Raw genomic sequence first — 16781 nt, forward strand, 5'->3', positions numbered from 1 at the left:
ACCTTCCACACACATATACACACGCATATGTGCATGCACACATACACACATACATACATACATACATACACGCACACACGCAAGTGAGTGGTCTCCTCAGAAAGTCCTGAATTCTACTTAACTTCTCTGGACACAACAACAGAGAGACATTCAAAAACTTTGAAGCTTTAATGAGAAGCCCCACTTTTGCTTTTCTTTTAAGACCTAGATTTCACTTACCTTGACTTGCTCATTTGAGGTTACAGCACAGAAAACAATCTCTGTGAATCCTTGGGATGGGAACATACGGAAACAGATACCACCAATAACACGGCCATCTTTAATTAAAGCAAGGGTTTTGTGTTTCCTGAAAGAATAAGATTATGTCAAAGTTTTACCTGTCATAGTTGTATAAATACACTTTGGGGAATGTTCCTTATTAAGTAACCAAGAAGGGGGATGAGTCTTGAGTTTCTACAGAACTTCTGTCAACCTAGACCATCCATTTACCTGGGCTTTTTACAGCAAGCCTTGTGACTGCACAAGACTTCATTAGAACAAACTACACATCACTGACAAGGGTCTGAGGTCTACAAGCAGAAGCATGGAGGACTCTGGAACTGGTACACCCAATGCCCAGAGACCCTTGATAGGGATCAAGAGGAAAGCTCAAAGTCATGTGGCATACAATTCTTGTATGAAGAATTGTTTGAGTAAGAAGTTTATTCTTATCAAAAACATTACAGAAACATTATGGAAACAAAATCCATACGAACAACCTTTCTCTTTGTGTAAAGCATCACTCTTGAATTGTCGTGTGCATGGATCATGGATCACAGTACATATAGACTGTTAAGTTAAAACATATCCAATAAGAGCAGTTTGGGGCAGGGTGTTGTTGCTGTTGGTTCTTATGACTTTTTTAAGCAATGGATTTCCAAAACTAACTATCTTATATCCCAAAAATTTCCCCAGTGTTCACACACCTGGGCAACAATGGCTCCAGGTAAGACACTAAAAACTAAGAATCTGTTGCCTACAAAAAGGCGGTACATCTTCCTGGTGTTTATATTCTCTCATTGCTAAAATGAATGAACCAGAGGAAAACCACCAGCAATTTAAAATATAAAGCTTCATTAATATTAACAAGAACATCTACAAATTGTTGGAAAAGATAATCCTAGTGCTTTCTTGATGTGAAAATTAGCTTGATGTAGCTCTGCATCCATAGTGTGACAGGAGACAATAGGATTCTGTGGGTGGCAAGGCTGGCTTTCACTATGTAAGTAGTTCCTCCTTCGTTTATTTAACATGGAATTAAGGCAGAGCAAAACTCAGCTTACGGGTCAAAGACAAGCCGTGTGATGTACTCTTTAGGCATTCGGGGCAGCTGATGAGAGAACACATTCTGTAGGCCGACCAGCCACATCAGGATCTTCTTGTTTGGTTTCTGGTTCAGGGAATTGCCGACCACATGAAATTCAATTACACCCCTTCGCTCTTCCAGCCTTGCCGCCTCATCCCTGGCTGAATGTGCTGACAGAAAATTGGTCTGGAATACAGAAGACAGGAAAAGATTACACAGCTATTCTCCTAACACACAGGAGCTGGGACACATCAAAGCCTCTCTTCTTTCCAATTAAGATACACATTTGGGGATTTTCAGGATTCTAAACACATGCACATACAGCACATGTGCACGCACACCCCTTCAATCTTCCCTGCCCCTGTCAAGTTATTAAGATAAAATAGAAAAGGAAGGTAAAGCACTGTGAGAAATCTGAGTAGCACACAGATACATGCAGGAGGTATCAGCAGACTTTTCTGTAAGACGCTGGATAGATAATACTTTTTTTTTTTTTTTTTGATTCATAAGGCTCTGACTTTACTCCATAGCTACTGTAGTACAAAAGCAGATGTTGACACCATATTAAAGAATAAATGTAGGAGTGTTTCAATAAAACTTTATTTAAAACGCAAAACAAAACAGAGCCGATCAGTTTTGGCCTGTGGGCCAGTTTGCGAATACCTTGTTTGAAGGGATCTCATCCATTTTTTGAGGGGGGATGGGGCTGGGGTTTGAACTCAGGGCTTCACACTTGCAAAGCAAGCGCTCTACCACTTAAGCCACACCTCCAGTCCATGATGGAATCTCATGAAGTATCTGCCCAGGTTGGCCTCAAATCACCATCCTCGTAATGTCAGACTCCCAAATAGCTAGAATTGCAGGCATGAGCCACCCACATCCAGCTCTACTTAACCTCTAAAAGACCCAAATTCTCCTTATGAGCCAAAGAGTAGCAGTCATGTTTATATTCTTAGCACCTCTTTTTGGAGGCCAGTTTTCTTTCCAGAGGCGTATCTGTTGACCCACACTTAAGCACAGCTGGCAGCACAACAGGGAGCCAGTACTTGATATTCCCCATCTTATTTAATCCACCCTACAGTACAGGGAAATGTTCCAAGAACAGCTCTTCAGGGAGGAAAAGTCCTAACTGGTAACAATTGCTCATTTCATTGGTCTATAGCTGGTTGACCAGGTGACCAGGTCACACTACCACAATATTTCACAACCAGTTTACAAAACCCCTGAAAATTTAAGCTTTCTTTTGTGCGCCAGCACAAGCCAACTCAGCACACTTCAAAACCCACTTAACAAATTTTGAAATGACTGGCTGCATTCCCACTTTATAGCTGAAAGAAACTAAGCTCATCTAATCTATAAAGGCACTAAATCCCTAAATGATATGAATACAAAAGGAGCTACAGTTTTAAGTCTCCACAGACTAGATAGCTAGAAGGAACTGGAAAGGTCAATTTACGATGAGATTTTTTTTTCCTCTTTTTTTTCTTTTTTTTTGGTGGTGCTCAGGCAAACACTCTACTACTGAACTATATCCTTAGGCCATGATATATTTCTATTGCAACATTCCAGCTCTCTGAATTATCCTCCAGGTCATAAAATAAATACTTAAGAAAATATGGCAAATTAAAAATTAATACTTTAGTTTACCAGAGCCACACTAAACAGATACAAAAAGTTGTTTAGAAAATAATATCCAGAGGCTGGTGAAGTGGCTCAAACAGTAAGAGCACCTACCTAGCAAGCATGAGGCCCAGAGTTCAAATACCAGGGCTGCAAAAAATAATAATAATAATAATAATAACAGTAATAGTAATAATAATATCCAGGCCCTTTCTTCATTTCCTGGAAGCTGTAAGAAATGTCTTAAACCACCTCTTAGATGGTAAGTCACCAGTACTTTTACCAAAAACGCTTCATTTTAATCTATCTAATAACTGGTAAGCAAGTAAACAGATCCAAATAGAAATTATTCAAAACTAGTGACTAAGACTCATCAACAATAGCAGCACTGCCAAATACCAAAAACAGGCTGGACAATTGTTTTAAAGAAGACAAAAGAGGCTGCGAACGTTGCTGCACTTGCCTACTATATGCAAGGCCCTGTGTTCAATTCCTAACATCACAAAAAATTGTATTAAAAAGGGGGCCACTAGGACTGGAGGCATAGCTCAAGCAGTAGAGGGCCTGCATAACAATCGCAAGCCCTGAGTTCAAACACCTGAGTACTGCCAAAAAAAAAAATAAATAAAAGAGAGGGCTCTTCAACAAAATTAGAAATAAGGGCAAAATAGTTTCTGCTGGGTATTGAGGGGGGTGGGGGGTAGAGGGAGGGGGCAGAGTGAGTGGTAAGGGAGGGGGTGGGGGCAGGGGGGAGCAATGACCCAAGCATTGTATGTACATATGAATAATAAAAAAATAAAAATTTTTAAAAAAAGGGAGAGGGTAAAGTAATGAAGAAATAAAAACAATATGCAATGTTCTATCCCTAATTATTCCTTCAACAACAGCAATAAATGTTATAAAGGATACAATCTGATTGGATGGGAAATTCCATCACACATATAGGTTGTATAGTATGCCAGAGTCAGAAACTTTTCAATAGAAGGTCAGATAGATGATCCCCTGTCTCAGTCATTCAAATCTGCTATTGTATGCAAAGGCAGCCAGAGATAAATATGTTTTTATAGGAATGTAGTCACAAGCTAAGCATTATGGAACATGCCTATAATCCCAGCTACTCGGGAGTATAAGGTGACACAAACCTTTTGAGCCCACCAGTTTGAGCCCAACCTGCACAACAAATTGAGACCCTGCCTCAAAAAACAATAATAATAATAATAATAATTAGTTACAAAAATAGTGCAGATCCAGCTTATAGGCTGTAGTTTGCCAAGCCTATGTTAGAAAATATTGTAGCCATGCTAAATTTTCTAAGAGTGCTAACTGCATTGTAATTACACAGGAGAATAGCCTCACTCTTAGGTGATACATGTAAAAAGAGTTAGGGGTGAAGCACTATGACATCTATGTTTAACTCTGAAATAGTTCTAAATGGTTCACAAGACAGAAAGGGAAAGAAGAAAGTTAATTGTTACATAATGTAAACAACTACTGAATCTGGAGGTTAAAGTCTTTTGCGACATTGATGAGGGATTGAATTATTTGTATGTGGCCATGTAATGTCATATTCACCAAGGAGATCACCTCTTCACCAGCCATTCCTGCCCTCCGCACCTTGACCAATAGGTTACACATAAACCCGGGCAGCACGCTAACTCTCTGCTGAGAGCAGAGCACTCCATTTCTGAAAGCTGGAGTGGCCAGGAGACCAGAAGGGGCCTCCCAGCTGGCTGCCCAGTCTGCCCTGCTGACCTCTGGCCCAAGCATCGTTGCAGGGTCTGTGATGGTGGACATGACCTCGTTGATCAATTCCATTGGAATATCCCCCATAACTCGGGGTCTCTTGGCCTCCTCCACAACATGAGACTCATTCATTTTCCTCTTCTCTCCTGTGACGATCAAAACAAAAGGAAAACAACGGATGGTTTTAAACAGAAAACACATGACAGGTGATCCAGCTAATTTTCTAATAGCACTGATGGGCATGGAGATCACCCCCCTCTTTACCAGGGAAAAGGGTGGGAATGGAAGGTGGGAAAGAGAAGGGAGGAGGTCACAGTAACTGCCAATCCCAGATCCATTTTGAATTATTTTCTATGCTAATTAACCTGCTATATAAGTTATTAAAGCATGTTTCCTCACCTGCAAAGGCAAAGGCTGGTTCTAGTTATTATTATTTAGTAACTTTACAACTGTCCATTTGATACCAAAAGGTAGAAAGGTTTTGAAACTTGCTTTAAGGCCTAACATAATATCTTTTTCTCACAAATCTGCAGTGTCTTTGTGGAAATAATGAGTATTTTCCAATTTTGAGAAGCAATAATCTCTATAAACCCTTTAGTCAAGCTGGTTCACCATGTTTTTAGGGCTTCTAGATCTAGATATTTTTGTCTGCCTTGTCTATGGATTGCTCAGAGATGTTTGTAACAGCCTTCAACTGTTGACTGAATTATTTCTCCTTTTAGTTCTGCTAATTCCCCCACACACAAACATAGAATCATGTCCATGTATGTATATTAGGTTTATTTAGCTTCATATGTATTTGAAATATACTAGTGAATTATTTTTAATAAACAAAATGGTGAATTAAATTTTTTCATCACAAAATGACCCACTTATTACTCACAATGCCTTGTGTGTGTATGTGACTTAAAATACCTCACAAAGTAAGCAGGGTTCCTGGCCTACAAAGTACATATATTCAACATGCCACATACTGGGAAGGTCCTGCGAAAGCAGAGGACTTTCTCTCACTTTACTCATGAAAAAGACATGGTGGCTTTTTCTCCTTTGTTTTTCATACTTGGGTTTTCTCAGATTTTTACTTTTATAACATGTATTTATTTTTGTAATTAAATTTTTGAAATTTCACTGGGTGCCTGTGGCTCACACCTATGATCCTAGCTGCTTGGGAGGTTGAGATCGGGAGGATCATGGTTCAAGACCACCTGGGCAAATAATCCTTGACACCCTCATGTCCAAAAAATATCCAGAGCAAAATGGTCTGGAGGTGTGGTTCAAGCAGTAGAGCATCATCTGCTCTGTAAGCACAAAGTCCTGAATTTTTTTTTAATTTCTAGATGTAGCTGACAGAGTGACTCAAGTGCTAGAGCACCTGGCTATCAAGTATGAGGCCCTGAGTTCAAGCCCCTGCATCAACAACAAAAAATTTCTAGATGTAATCTACTTCTCAGGTATTAACCCTACCAAGCATACTTCCATATAGCATTCTCACTAACTTAGTTTAAAAGAAACAATGTAGTGCAAAGTACTTCATTTACAGAAAGTGCTTTCCATAAATGTGTTATATTACTTACTAAATGGCTTTGGTTGAGCGTGTAACTATATTAACTACTTTGTTGTTGTTTTTAGAGATAAGTAAAAATGTTTTCAGACATTACCAAGAGTAATGCAACAAGTCATTTTATAGCAGAGGATTATATCTCTAAGGACCCAAACCTGATAGACTAAACATGTTACAAGAAAACATCAAAGTTTGCATCAAGCTCACTGGCAGAGACTCCATTGGTCAGTGATACCTGCCTTAGAAGTGGGAGAAAAAAATGGCACAAGCCAAATATTTGGTATTCATCAAAGGGCCTCTTCTCTCCCTTTTTCATAGGACTTCTTTTATTTTAAAAGTCATATCCAAGATTTGTTTGATGTCAAGTCTATGGACAGAAAGGCAACCTTCAAAACATTATGCAAAACACTTCTAGGGTTAAAAGATGGTTTTGCCCATATGGGAGATTAACTTAGTGACCAAACACTTTACCTTCCTGCTGCCCACATTCTTTGCGATAAGACTTTGCAGTTTTTCCTATAAAAGGAGTTGACCACATCTCTCCACTTCTTCAGCCCTTTGATTCTGAGTTCAATCATGTGACTTGCTTTGGATACCATAATGAGACAAGGATTCTTGGCTCCAGAAGACTGAACATTTTTGCTTGTTCCCTGAGGCTTCTGCCACTGTCACAAGAAGGACATGCTCTCTGAAGCCCAGTGGTCTCAGGAGGAGGATGAGAAATGTGTGGGGAGCTGCCACTTAAGTGCCAAAACCAAATCAAGCCCAAAACAGAGGCCCCAGACCATGGGTAGCCTCGTGAGTAAGCCTAGCCAGGACTGAGTGAGACTAGCTGAACTGCCAACTGCCAGAAGACACCAAGTAAGTGAGCTATGACAATAACAATAAGTTATTATGGTTTTAAAACTGAATTCTGGCTAGTGGAGTGGCTCAAGTGGTAGAAAGCCTGCCTAGCAAGCATAAGGACCTATGTTCAAGCCCCAGTACTGCCAAAAAAAGAAAAAGCCCTCACACAATGTCTTAGACTAGTGTTTCACCATCAGGGTACAATGCTTACATAACTAACATAGAAAATTAATCTCACACCTCCTATGCTACTTTGCTAGGCAATGGTGGCTCATGCCTATAATCTTAGCTACTCAGGAGACAGAAAGCAGGAAGACTGAGGTTCAAAGCTGGCCTGGCAAACAGTATGCAACACCCTATCTTGGAAAAAAAAAAAATCGCCAAAAAGGGCTGGTGGAGCAGCTCAAGGTGTAAGCCTTGAGTTTAAACCCCAGTACCAAAAAAAAAAAAAAAAAAAAACCCTGCATTCTGGGTTGATTTGTTACACAGCAATAACTAACCAGTATAGGCCAAAGCCTAACAGAAAATTATTTCCAGCCATTAAAATCCTAGATATGCACAATCTGTCTTTGGTATAAATCTACCTTTGCCACAGTGGAGCCCCTAGGGCAAGTCACAGCCTTCAGTTACCCCTGTAAGAGCTTACCTGGGTTTGCCTCAAGCCCAGAAGAGGCTTTGCAGGCAGGACTGGTGCTCCCTCCATTTGGCTGCTCAATGGAAGATGAGTTTCCATTGTATGAAACTGTTCCAGCTACAGGAGGGGGACTGATAACTGCCCCAAGAAAAGGAAAAGACGGCATTAGATCACTCCTTTCTTAGCCAACAAGGAACCAAGTACACATGAGACCATCCTATTACTGCCAACACCACAAAAACAGGGCATCAAGACAAAAAAAGACAATAATGGAATGTAACTCAATGAGTATAATAAAGATATTCTGAGTCCACATTAATAAAATAATACCTAAATAAATAAGGAGAAGGCAAAGTTCTCTCTTACAGAAGAACACTAACAAATAAGAAAAGAAGGTTAGAAGTTAGCCCAAAAAAAAATCACCATTTGATAGCAGTCATGTAATAACCAATAAATTAAACTTTATGAGTACCAATTTTTTTTTTGAGATACGGTCTCACTATGTAGTCCAGGTTAGCCTTGACCTCATGATCCTCATGCCTCCACCTTCTGAGTACTGGGATTATAGGAATATGGCACCATGCCTGGCTTGTGAATACAATTTTGATGAAGGCAGGATACAAAGGTACTTTTTGACTACAAAAAGAGAAGTAGTTATATTTCAGTGGACAGAGCCAGTGGATACCATCTTAATCAAGTAATCAAACCCAATAGCAGTGACAGCTGTATTCCTGCAGCTCCTACAGTGACGGGAAAATTGCTATAAATTGCCTTACGGAGACAAAAGGTAAAAACAGAAGCCAGCCTATAGATCAGATAACAATAGCATACCACGTTACAGTGGCTCATTTTTAATAACCACACTGCTCACGCCCATTTAAGTCAGTAAGTGGAGCTTAATGTTCACACTTGAAGCTAATTTATGAGAAAATATGTAATGTTGGAGGACAGGAATTATACAGAGAGGCAGAAAGCTGAGCTTTGTGGCATATACATGTAATCCCAACCCTTAGGAGGTTGGGGTAGAAAGATCCTGAGTTGAGATCAACCTGGGCATATGGAGACCTTGTCTCAAAAAGAAAAAAAAAAACACTGTACAATTAATATGTGCTAATAAAAAATGTGGAAAAAAAGAATGGGTAGGAGGGGGACAATAATCAGTATAGCAAAATGTTAATAATTGGTAAATTTGGAATTTCTTTATCCTAGTCCTATGACTCTTCAGTATGAAGAGTATTTCCAAGTAAGTTTTGTTAGATTTTTGAAAGCCGTTAAACACAGTAGTATGCCTCTTTACTAGGTGTGCCGATTCGTAGCTGAGTCTCGTTAACACTGGTCACACAGTGCACAGCACAGATACCTAGAAAGAGTGTGTGTTCCCATGCAGTCACCATTCATTCTTCAGAGAACATTCCCAGCAGCCAAGAAGGTAACAGACTAAGTAAACCAACCAACCCACTGCACATCTAACTGAATAGCAAATGGCATGTGAAGAGTCAAAATAAAGCCAGGTAGTGGCATCTGTCATTCCATCTACTCAGGTGGCTGAGGAAGGAGGATCACGTCAGCCCAACAGCTCAAGACCATGTCTCAAAAAAAAAAAAAAAATGGAATCAGAAAACACTAAAGTGTCATGCTATCTGTTTTTTTCTCCCAGAACATAGGTCTTCTGAATTTCAAGTACATTGGAGTGGTTCTAAACAAAGAGGAAGCTCTGGTGATTCAGAAGACATTTGAGTATTGTGCAAAACTTTAAAGCCATCATTATGAATGTCGTTTCTCACAGCTGCATGAAGGTGCAGACATGCCAATTGAGAACATGGCAACATGCTTCCTCCCCTAAAGAGAATACATTGCAATTACAGCAGGAAAGAAAAGATAGCTCCCTTCTGACAGCCACAGGTAAGACTGAAGAGTACCATCCAGCTTCACTGGGGATAACCTGAGCCATAAAATAAACATTTCCACAGAGTCTCTCTCTTCTTTATTCTGCACTATGGGAGAGAACTTGTGGCCAGAAGTTGAGCAGACAGGGAGGACTTTGAGCAGGCAACAGTCAAAGTGAGTTTTCAGTCAGGAAAGTTCTTTCCAGAGCTCCTTCATAAGAGAACTAAGTTGACCCTGTTGAACAACTTTGACATCTCTGCCTGAGGGAGAAACAGCACTTCATTCATTACCTCCCCCTGCCTGCGGTGCACCTTAGTGTTCACCACAACAAAGAACATAGTACTCTGGCTCCTAATGTCCTATGGGAGTTAGGAATTAGACAGAACTGGGAGTGAAACCCGGTGTCATCCCTTAGAAGTTCTGATCTGGGAAACTTGTGACTCTTCTTCAAGTTCCTATTTTCCCAACTATGTAAAAGAGGTAACCAGTTTCCCAAGGTTTGTGAGAAGACTTAAAGACATAAAGCAATTTTCACAGACAAGCACTGAATAAAAATATCAATTATTATTGTGGTAAAACTGAGTTTCTGATCATCCAAGAGTTGCATTAGTAGAGAAAAGATATATTGAATAATAAGTGGGATTAGGATAATGTAAGATGTGTATTAAATGACACAGCAGTTCCCAAATGCTGCACAGGTTGCAGTGTAGCTCAGTGGTAGAGCACCTGCCTAGCCTGCACAAAGCCATGAGTTTGCAAGAAGAAGGACTCAAATGTTGTTAAACATTAGAATCATCTGGGGAGCCTTTAAAAGTCCCAATGTCCAGGCAACAACCCAAGGAAATAACATCACATGCTCTTGGGATAGCAAGATTTACATTCATAATCAGTATATTAAAATCATCATTGATGGTTCCATTGTGCAGCCGTGTTTGACAATCAACATACATTCAAGATCTAATGAAAGTCTGGAAGGAAGGAGACCCAGTCCTTGCCAGGGGAAAAGTGAGGGAAGAGTATGCAGGAGGGATGCCATTTGAAAGCTAGAGAAGAGCAGGACAAAGATCGAATGAATAGCAAAGTAGAGAAAGAAAGCAATGCAGGGGATGTGTCCAGTAACCACAGAGCATATGTACAATAAATACTGACTGGGCAGATCTGCAGGGAGCAGGTAGTATGTACAGATAAGCCTTAGAACACCACAGGTTTTGAACCAGAGAAACATGAAATTATGACTTGGATGAAACAAAAATGACACAAAGATATTTTGACATGTTTTGGTAACAATAATTCAAACAAAAATGTTTTGACCCAAATCAAAATACCTCATTCCCTAAGCACTCAGCATTGTAGGGATTTAATTACATTTATATCCAAACTGAAGTGCTGGATTTAAAAAAGAAATTAAAGAGCCTTCTCAAATGCATTTTGGTAACTAAAAATCATCAGATTCAAAAGCCATATACTACATGATTTCTTCCACCCAACATTCTGGAAAAGACAAAACTAGAGGAACAAAAATCAGGTCAGTGTTTACCAGGGCTGGGGTAGGACAATGGATGCACCACAAACGAGTACAAGGGACTTTTTCCAGAGCGTTGCAACTGTTCCATAATTTGATGGTAGTGATGGTTACCCAACTGTACATGTTTGTCAAAACTCAAGGTGCACTAAAAATGCTGAACTTTATGTAAATCATACCTCAAATTTTTTAAAGCAAGAATAAAATTACACTCACAAGCCCATATACTAACAACGAGCTAGAATTCTAAAAAAAACCTGGACATCAAAGTCCAGCAGACAGTCATTCCCCACAGCCAGACATCAACCAATGTTCTGGACTTTTTTGCCAAACTTCTTCATTGAGTTTTCCTAGTGTCAAAGGTAGGAATCCAGATCCCCTTTCTGGGATCACTGACACCAAAAGGGTATCAGTCTTCCTTCCTCACAAATGCCAACTGACACCAGAGCCAAGTGAAGATAATGGCTGGAATACCCTGGCCCTGGAGAGAAGTACCTCACATCCTGAGACCCAGGACCACCCTCTTCCACTCACTATCCCACCATTATCCTGCTGATAAATTAATACATAAAACAGAATCATAGATTTAAAAGCCAGAGTGGGACTTCATTCCTACCATATCTAGCCAGTGACTGGGACTGTAAATATCTTCAAAAAGACCCAACATCTGACTACAAAGTTCAGCTGTCTGGTATTTTACACCTCCCATTAAATTGCAATGTGCAAGCTAAGCCTTCCTGTAGTTATTCTTGTTATATCTATTTGGTTTGCACCTGCACTCCTTATCAACAAAGACACAGTTGTGAGATTTTGGTTTGTACCCGCTTTCTCCTCGTTAATAGGGATGCAAATGCAAGATTTGTCAATGTTTACTTTTTTGTTGGGTCTAGTCTTCAGTTTCCTAATGAAAAACACAAATAAATGCAGAGTGAGCTGCAACGAACACTTCAGGTTGGCTGTTCTGGTTGCTCTCTGATTTATGTAAAAAGAAATTTACCTGTTTGGATTCCTAGCTGGCTAGTTCTGGAAGAGGCTGAGAGAAAATCCTGATCCCAGATGGGAGAGTTTTGACTATACACTTCTTCTTCCAACATGGACAGAAATCTAGACAGAAAAACAGAACCAATAATAAAATTTTTTTAAAAAACCACTAATGTATAACTAGAGCAAAAAAGCCTAATCACCTTTGGTAATCCCTTTAACATCAAGGTGTCATCTTCAACTCAAAAATGAACTAGAGACCTCTTATGAGTCAAGTGGTGATTCACTTGGGCAGCCTTATTCTATTCAAACACAGAAATGCTAACACTGCATAGCTTGATGCAAGACAGGACACACAGTGAGAATGCATTGGTCTTTGACTCAGAGCAAAATTTCAGGTCTCACAGTCACCACAAAAATTGTCTAATATTCATTAAGTGCCTTCTTTGAGCCTAACCTGCTTTAGGAACTTCTAATTAAATCCTCACATCAACCCTGTTTATCACACATCTGTACATAGCTCTTACTATGATAGGCAGCGTTGTAAGTGGCTGATGTACATTAATTCACTCGATATTTATAGTGACATTATGAAACAGAATCCACTACTATGTGCATTTTACAGATGAAAAAAACTAAGGCACAGAGACAAATAATTGGCCCAAATTCCTACAAATACAAAATAGCAAGGCCAGACTTGGGACCCATTAGTGAGTCATTACTATGCTAACTTCTCTCTATGTTATAAACCAAACAGATGTCAAGTTTTGGAGGCCCACGGAAATCACTAAAATCAGGAACCAGACAAGGATGCCCACTATCTCCACTCCTATTCAACATAGTACTGGAATTCCTAGCCAGAGCAATTAGGCAAGAAGAAGGAATAAAAGGAATACAAATAGGTAAAGAAACTGTCAAAATATCCCTATTTGCAGACGACATGATCCTATACCTTAAAGACCCAAAAAACTCTACTCAGAAGCTTCTAGACATCATCAATAGCTATAGCAAGGTAGCAGGATATAAAATCAACATAGAAAAATCATTAGCATTTCTATACACTAACAATGAGCAAACGGAAAAAGAATGTATGAAAACAATTCCATTTACAATAGCCTCAAACAAAATCAAATACCTAGGTGTAAACCTAACAAAAGATGTGAAAGACCTCTACAAGGAAAACTATACACTTCTGAAGAAAGAGATTGAGGAAGACTATAGAAAGTGGAGAGATCTCCCATGCTCATGGATTGGTAGAATCAACAGAGTAAAAATGTCGATACTCCCAAAAGTAATCTACATGTTTAATGCAATTCCCATCAAAATTCCAATGACATTCATTAAAGAGACTGAAAAATCTACTGTTAAATTTATATGGAAACACAAGAGGCCACGAACAGCCAAGGCAATACTCAGTCAAAAGAACAATGCAGGAGGTATCACGATACCTGACTTCAAACTATATTACAAAGCAATAACAATAAAAATAGCATGGTACTGGCACAAAAACAGACATGAAGACCAGTGGAACAGAATAGAGGATCCAGATATGAAGCCACACAACTATAAACAACTTGTCTTTGACAAAGGAGCTAAAAATATACGATGGAGAAATAGCAGCCTCTTCAACAAAAACTGCTGGGAAAACTGGTTAGCAGTCTGCAAAAAACTGAAACTAGATCCATGTATATCACCCTATACCAAGATTAACTCAAAATGGATCAAGGATCTTAATATCAGACCCCAAACTCTTAAGTTGATACAAGAAAGAGTAGGAAATACTCTGGAGTTAGTAGGTATAGGTAAGAACTTTCTCAACGAAACCCCAGCAGCACAGCAACTAAGAGATAGCATAGATAAATGGGACCTCATAAAACTAAAAAGCTTCTGTTCATCAAAAGAAATGGTCTCTAAACTGAAAAGAACACCCACAGAGTGGGAGAAAATATTTGCCAACTATACATCAGACAAAGGACTGATAACCAGAATATATAGGGAACTTAAAAAACTAAATTCTCCCAAAACTAATGAACCAATAAAGAAATGGGCACGTGAACTAAACAGAACTTTCTCAAAAGAAGAAATTCAAATGGCCAGAAAACACATGAAAAAATGCTCACCATCTCTAGCAATAAAGGAAATGCAAATTAAAACCACGCTAAGATTCCACCTCACCCCTGTTAGAATAGCCATCATCAGCAACACCACCAACAACAGGTGTTGGCGAGGATGCGGGGGAAAAAGGAACCCTCTTACACTGTTGGTGGGAATGTAGACTAGTACAACCACTCTGGAAAAAAATTTGGAGGCTACTTAAAAAGCTGGACATCGATCTACCATTTGATCCATCAATACTACTCTTGGGGATATACCCAAAAGACTGTTACTCCAGAGGCACCTGCACATCCATGTTTATTGCGGCACTATTCACAATAGCCAAGTTATGGAAACAGCCAAGATGCCCCACCACTGACGAATGGATTAAGAAAATGTGGTATCTATACACAATGGAATTTTATGCAGCCATGAAGAAGAACGAAATGTTATCATTCGCTGGTAAATGGATGGAATTGGAGAACATCATTCTGAGTGAGGTTAGCCTGGCTCAAAAAACCAAAAATCGTATGTTCTCCCTCATTTGTGGACATTAGATCAAGGGCAAACACAACAAGGGGATTGGACTATGAGCACATGATAAAAGCGAGAGCACACAAGGAAGGGGTGAGGATAGGTAAGACACCTAAAAAACTAGCTAGCATTTGTTGCCCTTAACGCAGAGAAACTAAAGGAGATACCTTAAAGCAACTGAGGCCAATAGGAAAAGGGGAACAGGTACTAGAGAAAAGGTTAGATCAAAAAGAATTAACCTAGAAGGTAACACCCACGCACAGGAAATCAATGTGAGTCAATGCCCTGTATAGCTATCCTTATCTCAACCAGCAAAAACCCTTGTTCCTTCCTATTATTGCTTATACTCTCTCTACAACAAAATTAGAAATAAGGGCAAAATATTTTCTGCTGGGTATTCGTGGGGGGGGGAGAAGGAGGGGGCGGAGTGGGTGGTAAGGGAGGGGGTGGGGGCAGGGGGGAGAAATGAACCAAGCCTTGTATGCACATATGAATAATAAAAGAAAAATGAAAAAAAAAAATACCCATCCCAAAGACATACAACTACCGAGAATATAAATATCTAAAAGTAGCTCAGCTCAGGATATTGAGGCTATAGGTGTTCTTTTTTCTTCTTTTTACTCTCTAAAATAGAATGTAGAATGAAATACAGATACTAAAAGCCAAATGTGGTAGTATGTGCCTATAATCCCAGCACTCAAGAGGCTATGGTAGCTTTTTGCCCAACATCTTAGGGAGGCTGCGGTGGTCACTGCTGCTCTCCCAGCTTGGAGATGCCACCCAAGGACAACAAGAAGAATAAAGACACCATAAAGTCAGCCAAGAAGGACAAAGACCCAGTAAACAAATTTGGGGGCAAGGCCAAAAAAAAGAAGTAGTCCAAAGGCAAAGTTCGGGACAAAGCCATTTACGACAAACTGTATAAAGAAGTTCCCAACTATAAGCTTCTAACTCCAGCTGTGGTCTCTGAGAGGCTGAAGATTCGGGATTCTCTGGCCAGGAGCTCCTTGGTAAAGGACTTATCAAATTGGTTTCAAAGCACAGAGCTCAAGTAATTTATACAAGAAATACTAAGGGTGGAGATGCTCTAGCTGCTGGTGAAGATGCATGAACAGATCCAGCCAACTGTACATTTGGAGAAATAAAACTTTGTTAAATCAAAAAAAAAAAAAAAAAAAAAAAAAGAGGCTATGGCAGAAAGATGGCAAGTTCAAGGCCAGCCTGGGCTAATAACGATATCCTGTCTCAAACAAACAAATAACAACAAAATGAAATACAAATACTAAACTTAAAAAAAAAAAAAACAAACTTCCAAACAATAGGTAGATGAGAAGAAAGGCAGAAGCTAAAGCCAGTGGAAGATACAAGGTAAGAGTGTGAACCTGCAAATGCATCAGAAAACCAGAGAGACCCCACAGGATACCCGGGAGCCAGTCCTGGCTCTCACTCTAAGACGGGGCCTGGCTCTCAAATAGCACTGCAGACCTCATTTTGTATGATTCTGCTGTCAAAATGGTAGGTATAAATCCCCAACAGCCTCAAATGTTGTCATATTCCATGAAAAGGGATTTAAAAGGAGAAGTGGGTGGTAGTTTTACCCTACCATTAGTAACAGAAGAAAAGAAAGCCACACTGATTTTTTTACCTCAACAGCATGAGCATGCCAGAACTATGGGCTGAAGGAACAAAACACACTATAATTAGCAAATATCTGCAAGAAGCAAAATGAATTTGCTAAGGAACAAAAATTGTTACTATACAAAGTAATTAAAATTTCTCTTTTACCACCATAATGGGTATATATATAGTGTGTTGGGGGACAGGAGGATCCCTCTTTGTCCTTTGACCCTTGGCATAGAGACAGAACGACATCTATCATTTGAAAACAGAAACATTATGTATATGACAAATGTAATGGGGAAATAAGTATGAGGTTTAGCAAAAGACTCTTAGATCAGTTAAATGGTGGCACTGAATAGAGGAGCATGCCCAGAAATCCAAACACATTTTTAGG

At 39.5% G+C, this 16781-nt stretch overlaps 1 protein-coding gene and 1 pseudogene across 1 annotated transcript in view; one reads left to right on the top strand and one right to left on the bottom strand.

Annotated features, from left to right (window-relative positions):
• Positions 1-16781, bottom strand: part of Kat2b (lysine acetyltransferase 2B) — a 93083-nt gene that overhangs the window by 19531 nt on the left and 56771 nt on the right. Inside the window, exons 7-11 of the mRNA XM_074043829.1 lie at positions 12156-12262; positions 7762-7887; positions 4718-4854; positions 1323-1531; positions 220-346 (exon numbers count right to left, since the gene is read on the bottom strand). Coding sequence (XP_073899930.1) covers positions 220-346; positions 1323-1531; positions 4718-4854; positions 7762-7887; positions 12156-12262 — 706 coding nt within the window. The remainder of the gene's footprint in view (positions 1-219; positions 347-1322; positions 1532-4717; positions 4855-7761; positions 7888-12155; positions 12263-16781) is intronic.
• Positions 15541-15945, top strand: LOC109683216 (small ribosomal subunit protein eS25 pseudogene; annotated as a pseudogene).

This window comes from Castor canadensis, chromosome 10 (genome assembly GCF_047511655.1).
Source record: "Castor canadensis chromosome 10, mCasCan1.hap1v2, whole genome shotgun sequence".
Classification (NCBI taxonomy): Eukaryota; Metazoa; Chordata; class Mammalia; order Rodentia; family Castoridae; genus Castor; species Castor canadensis.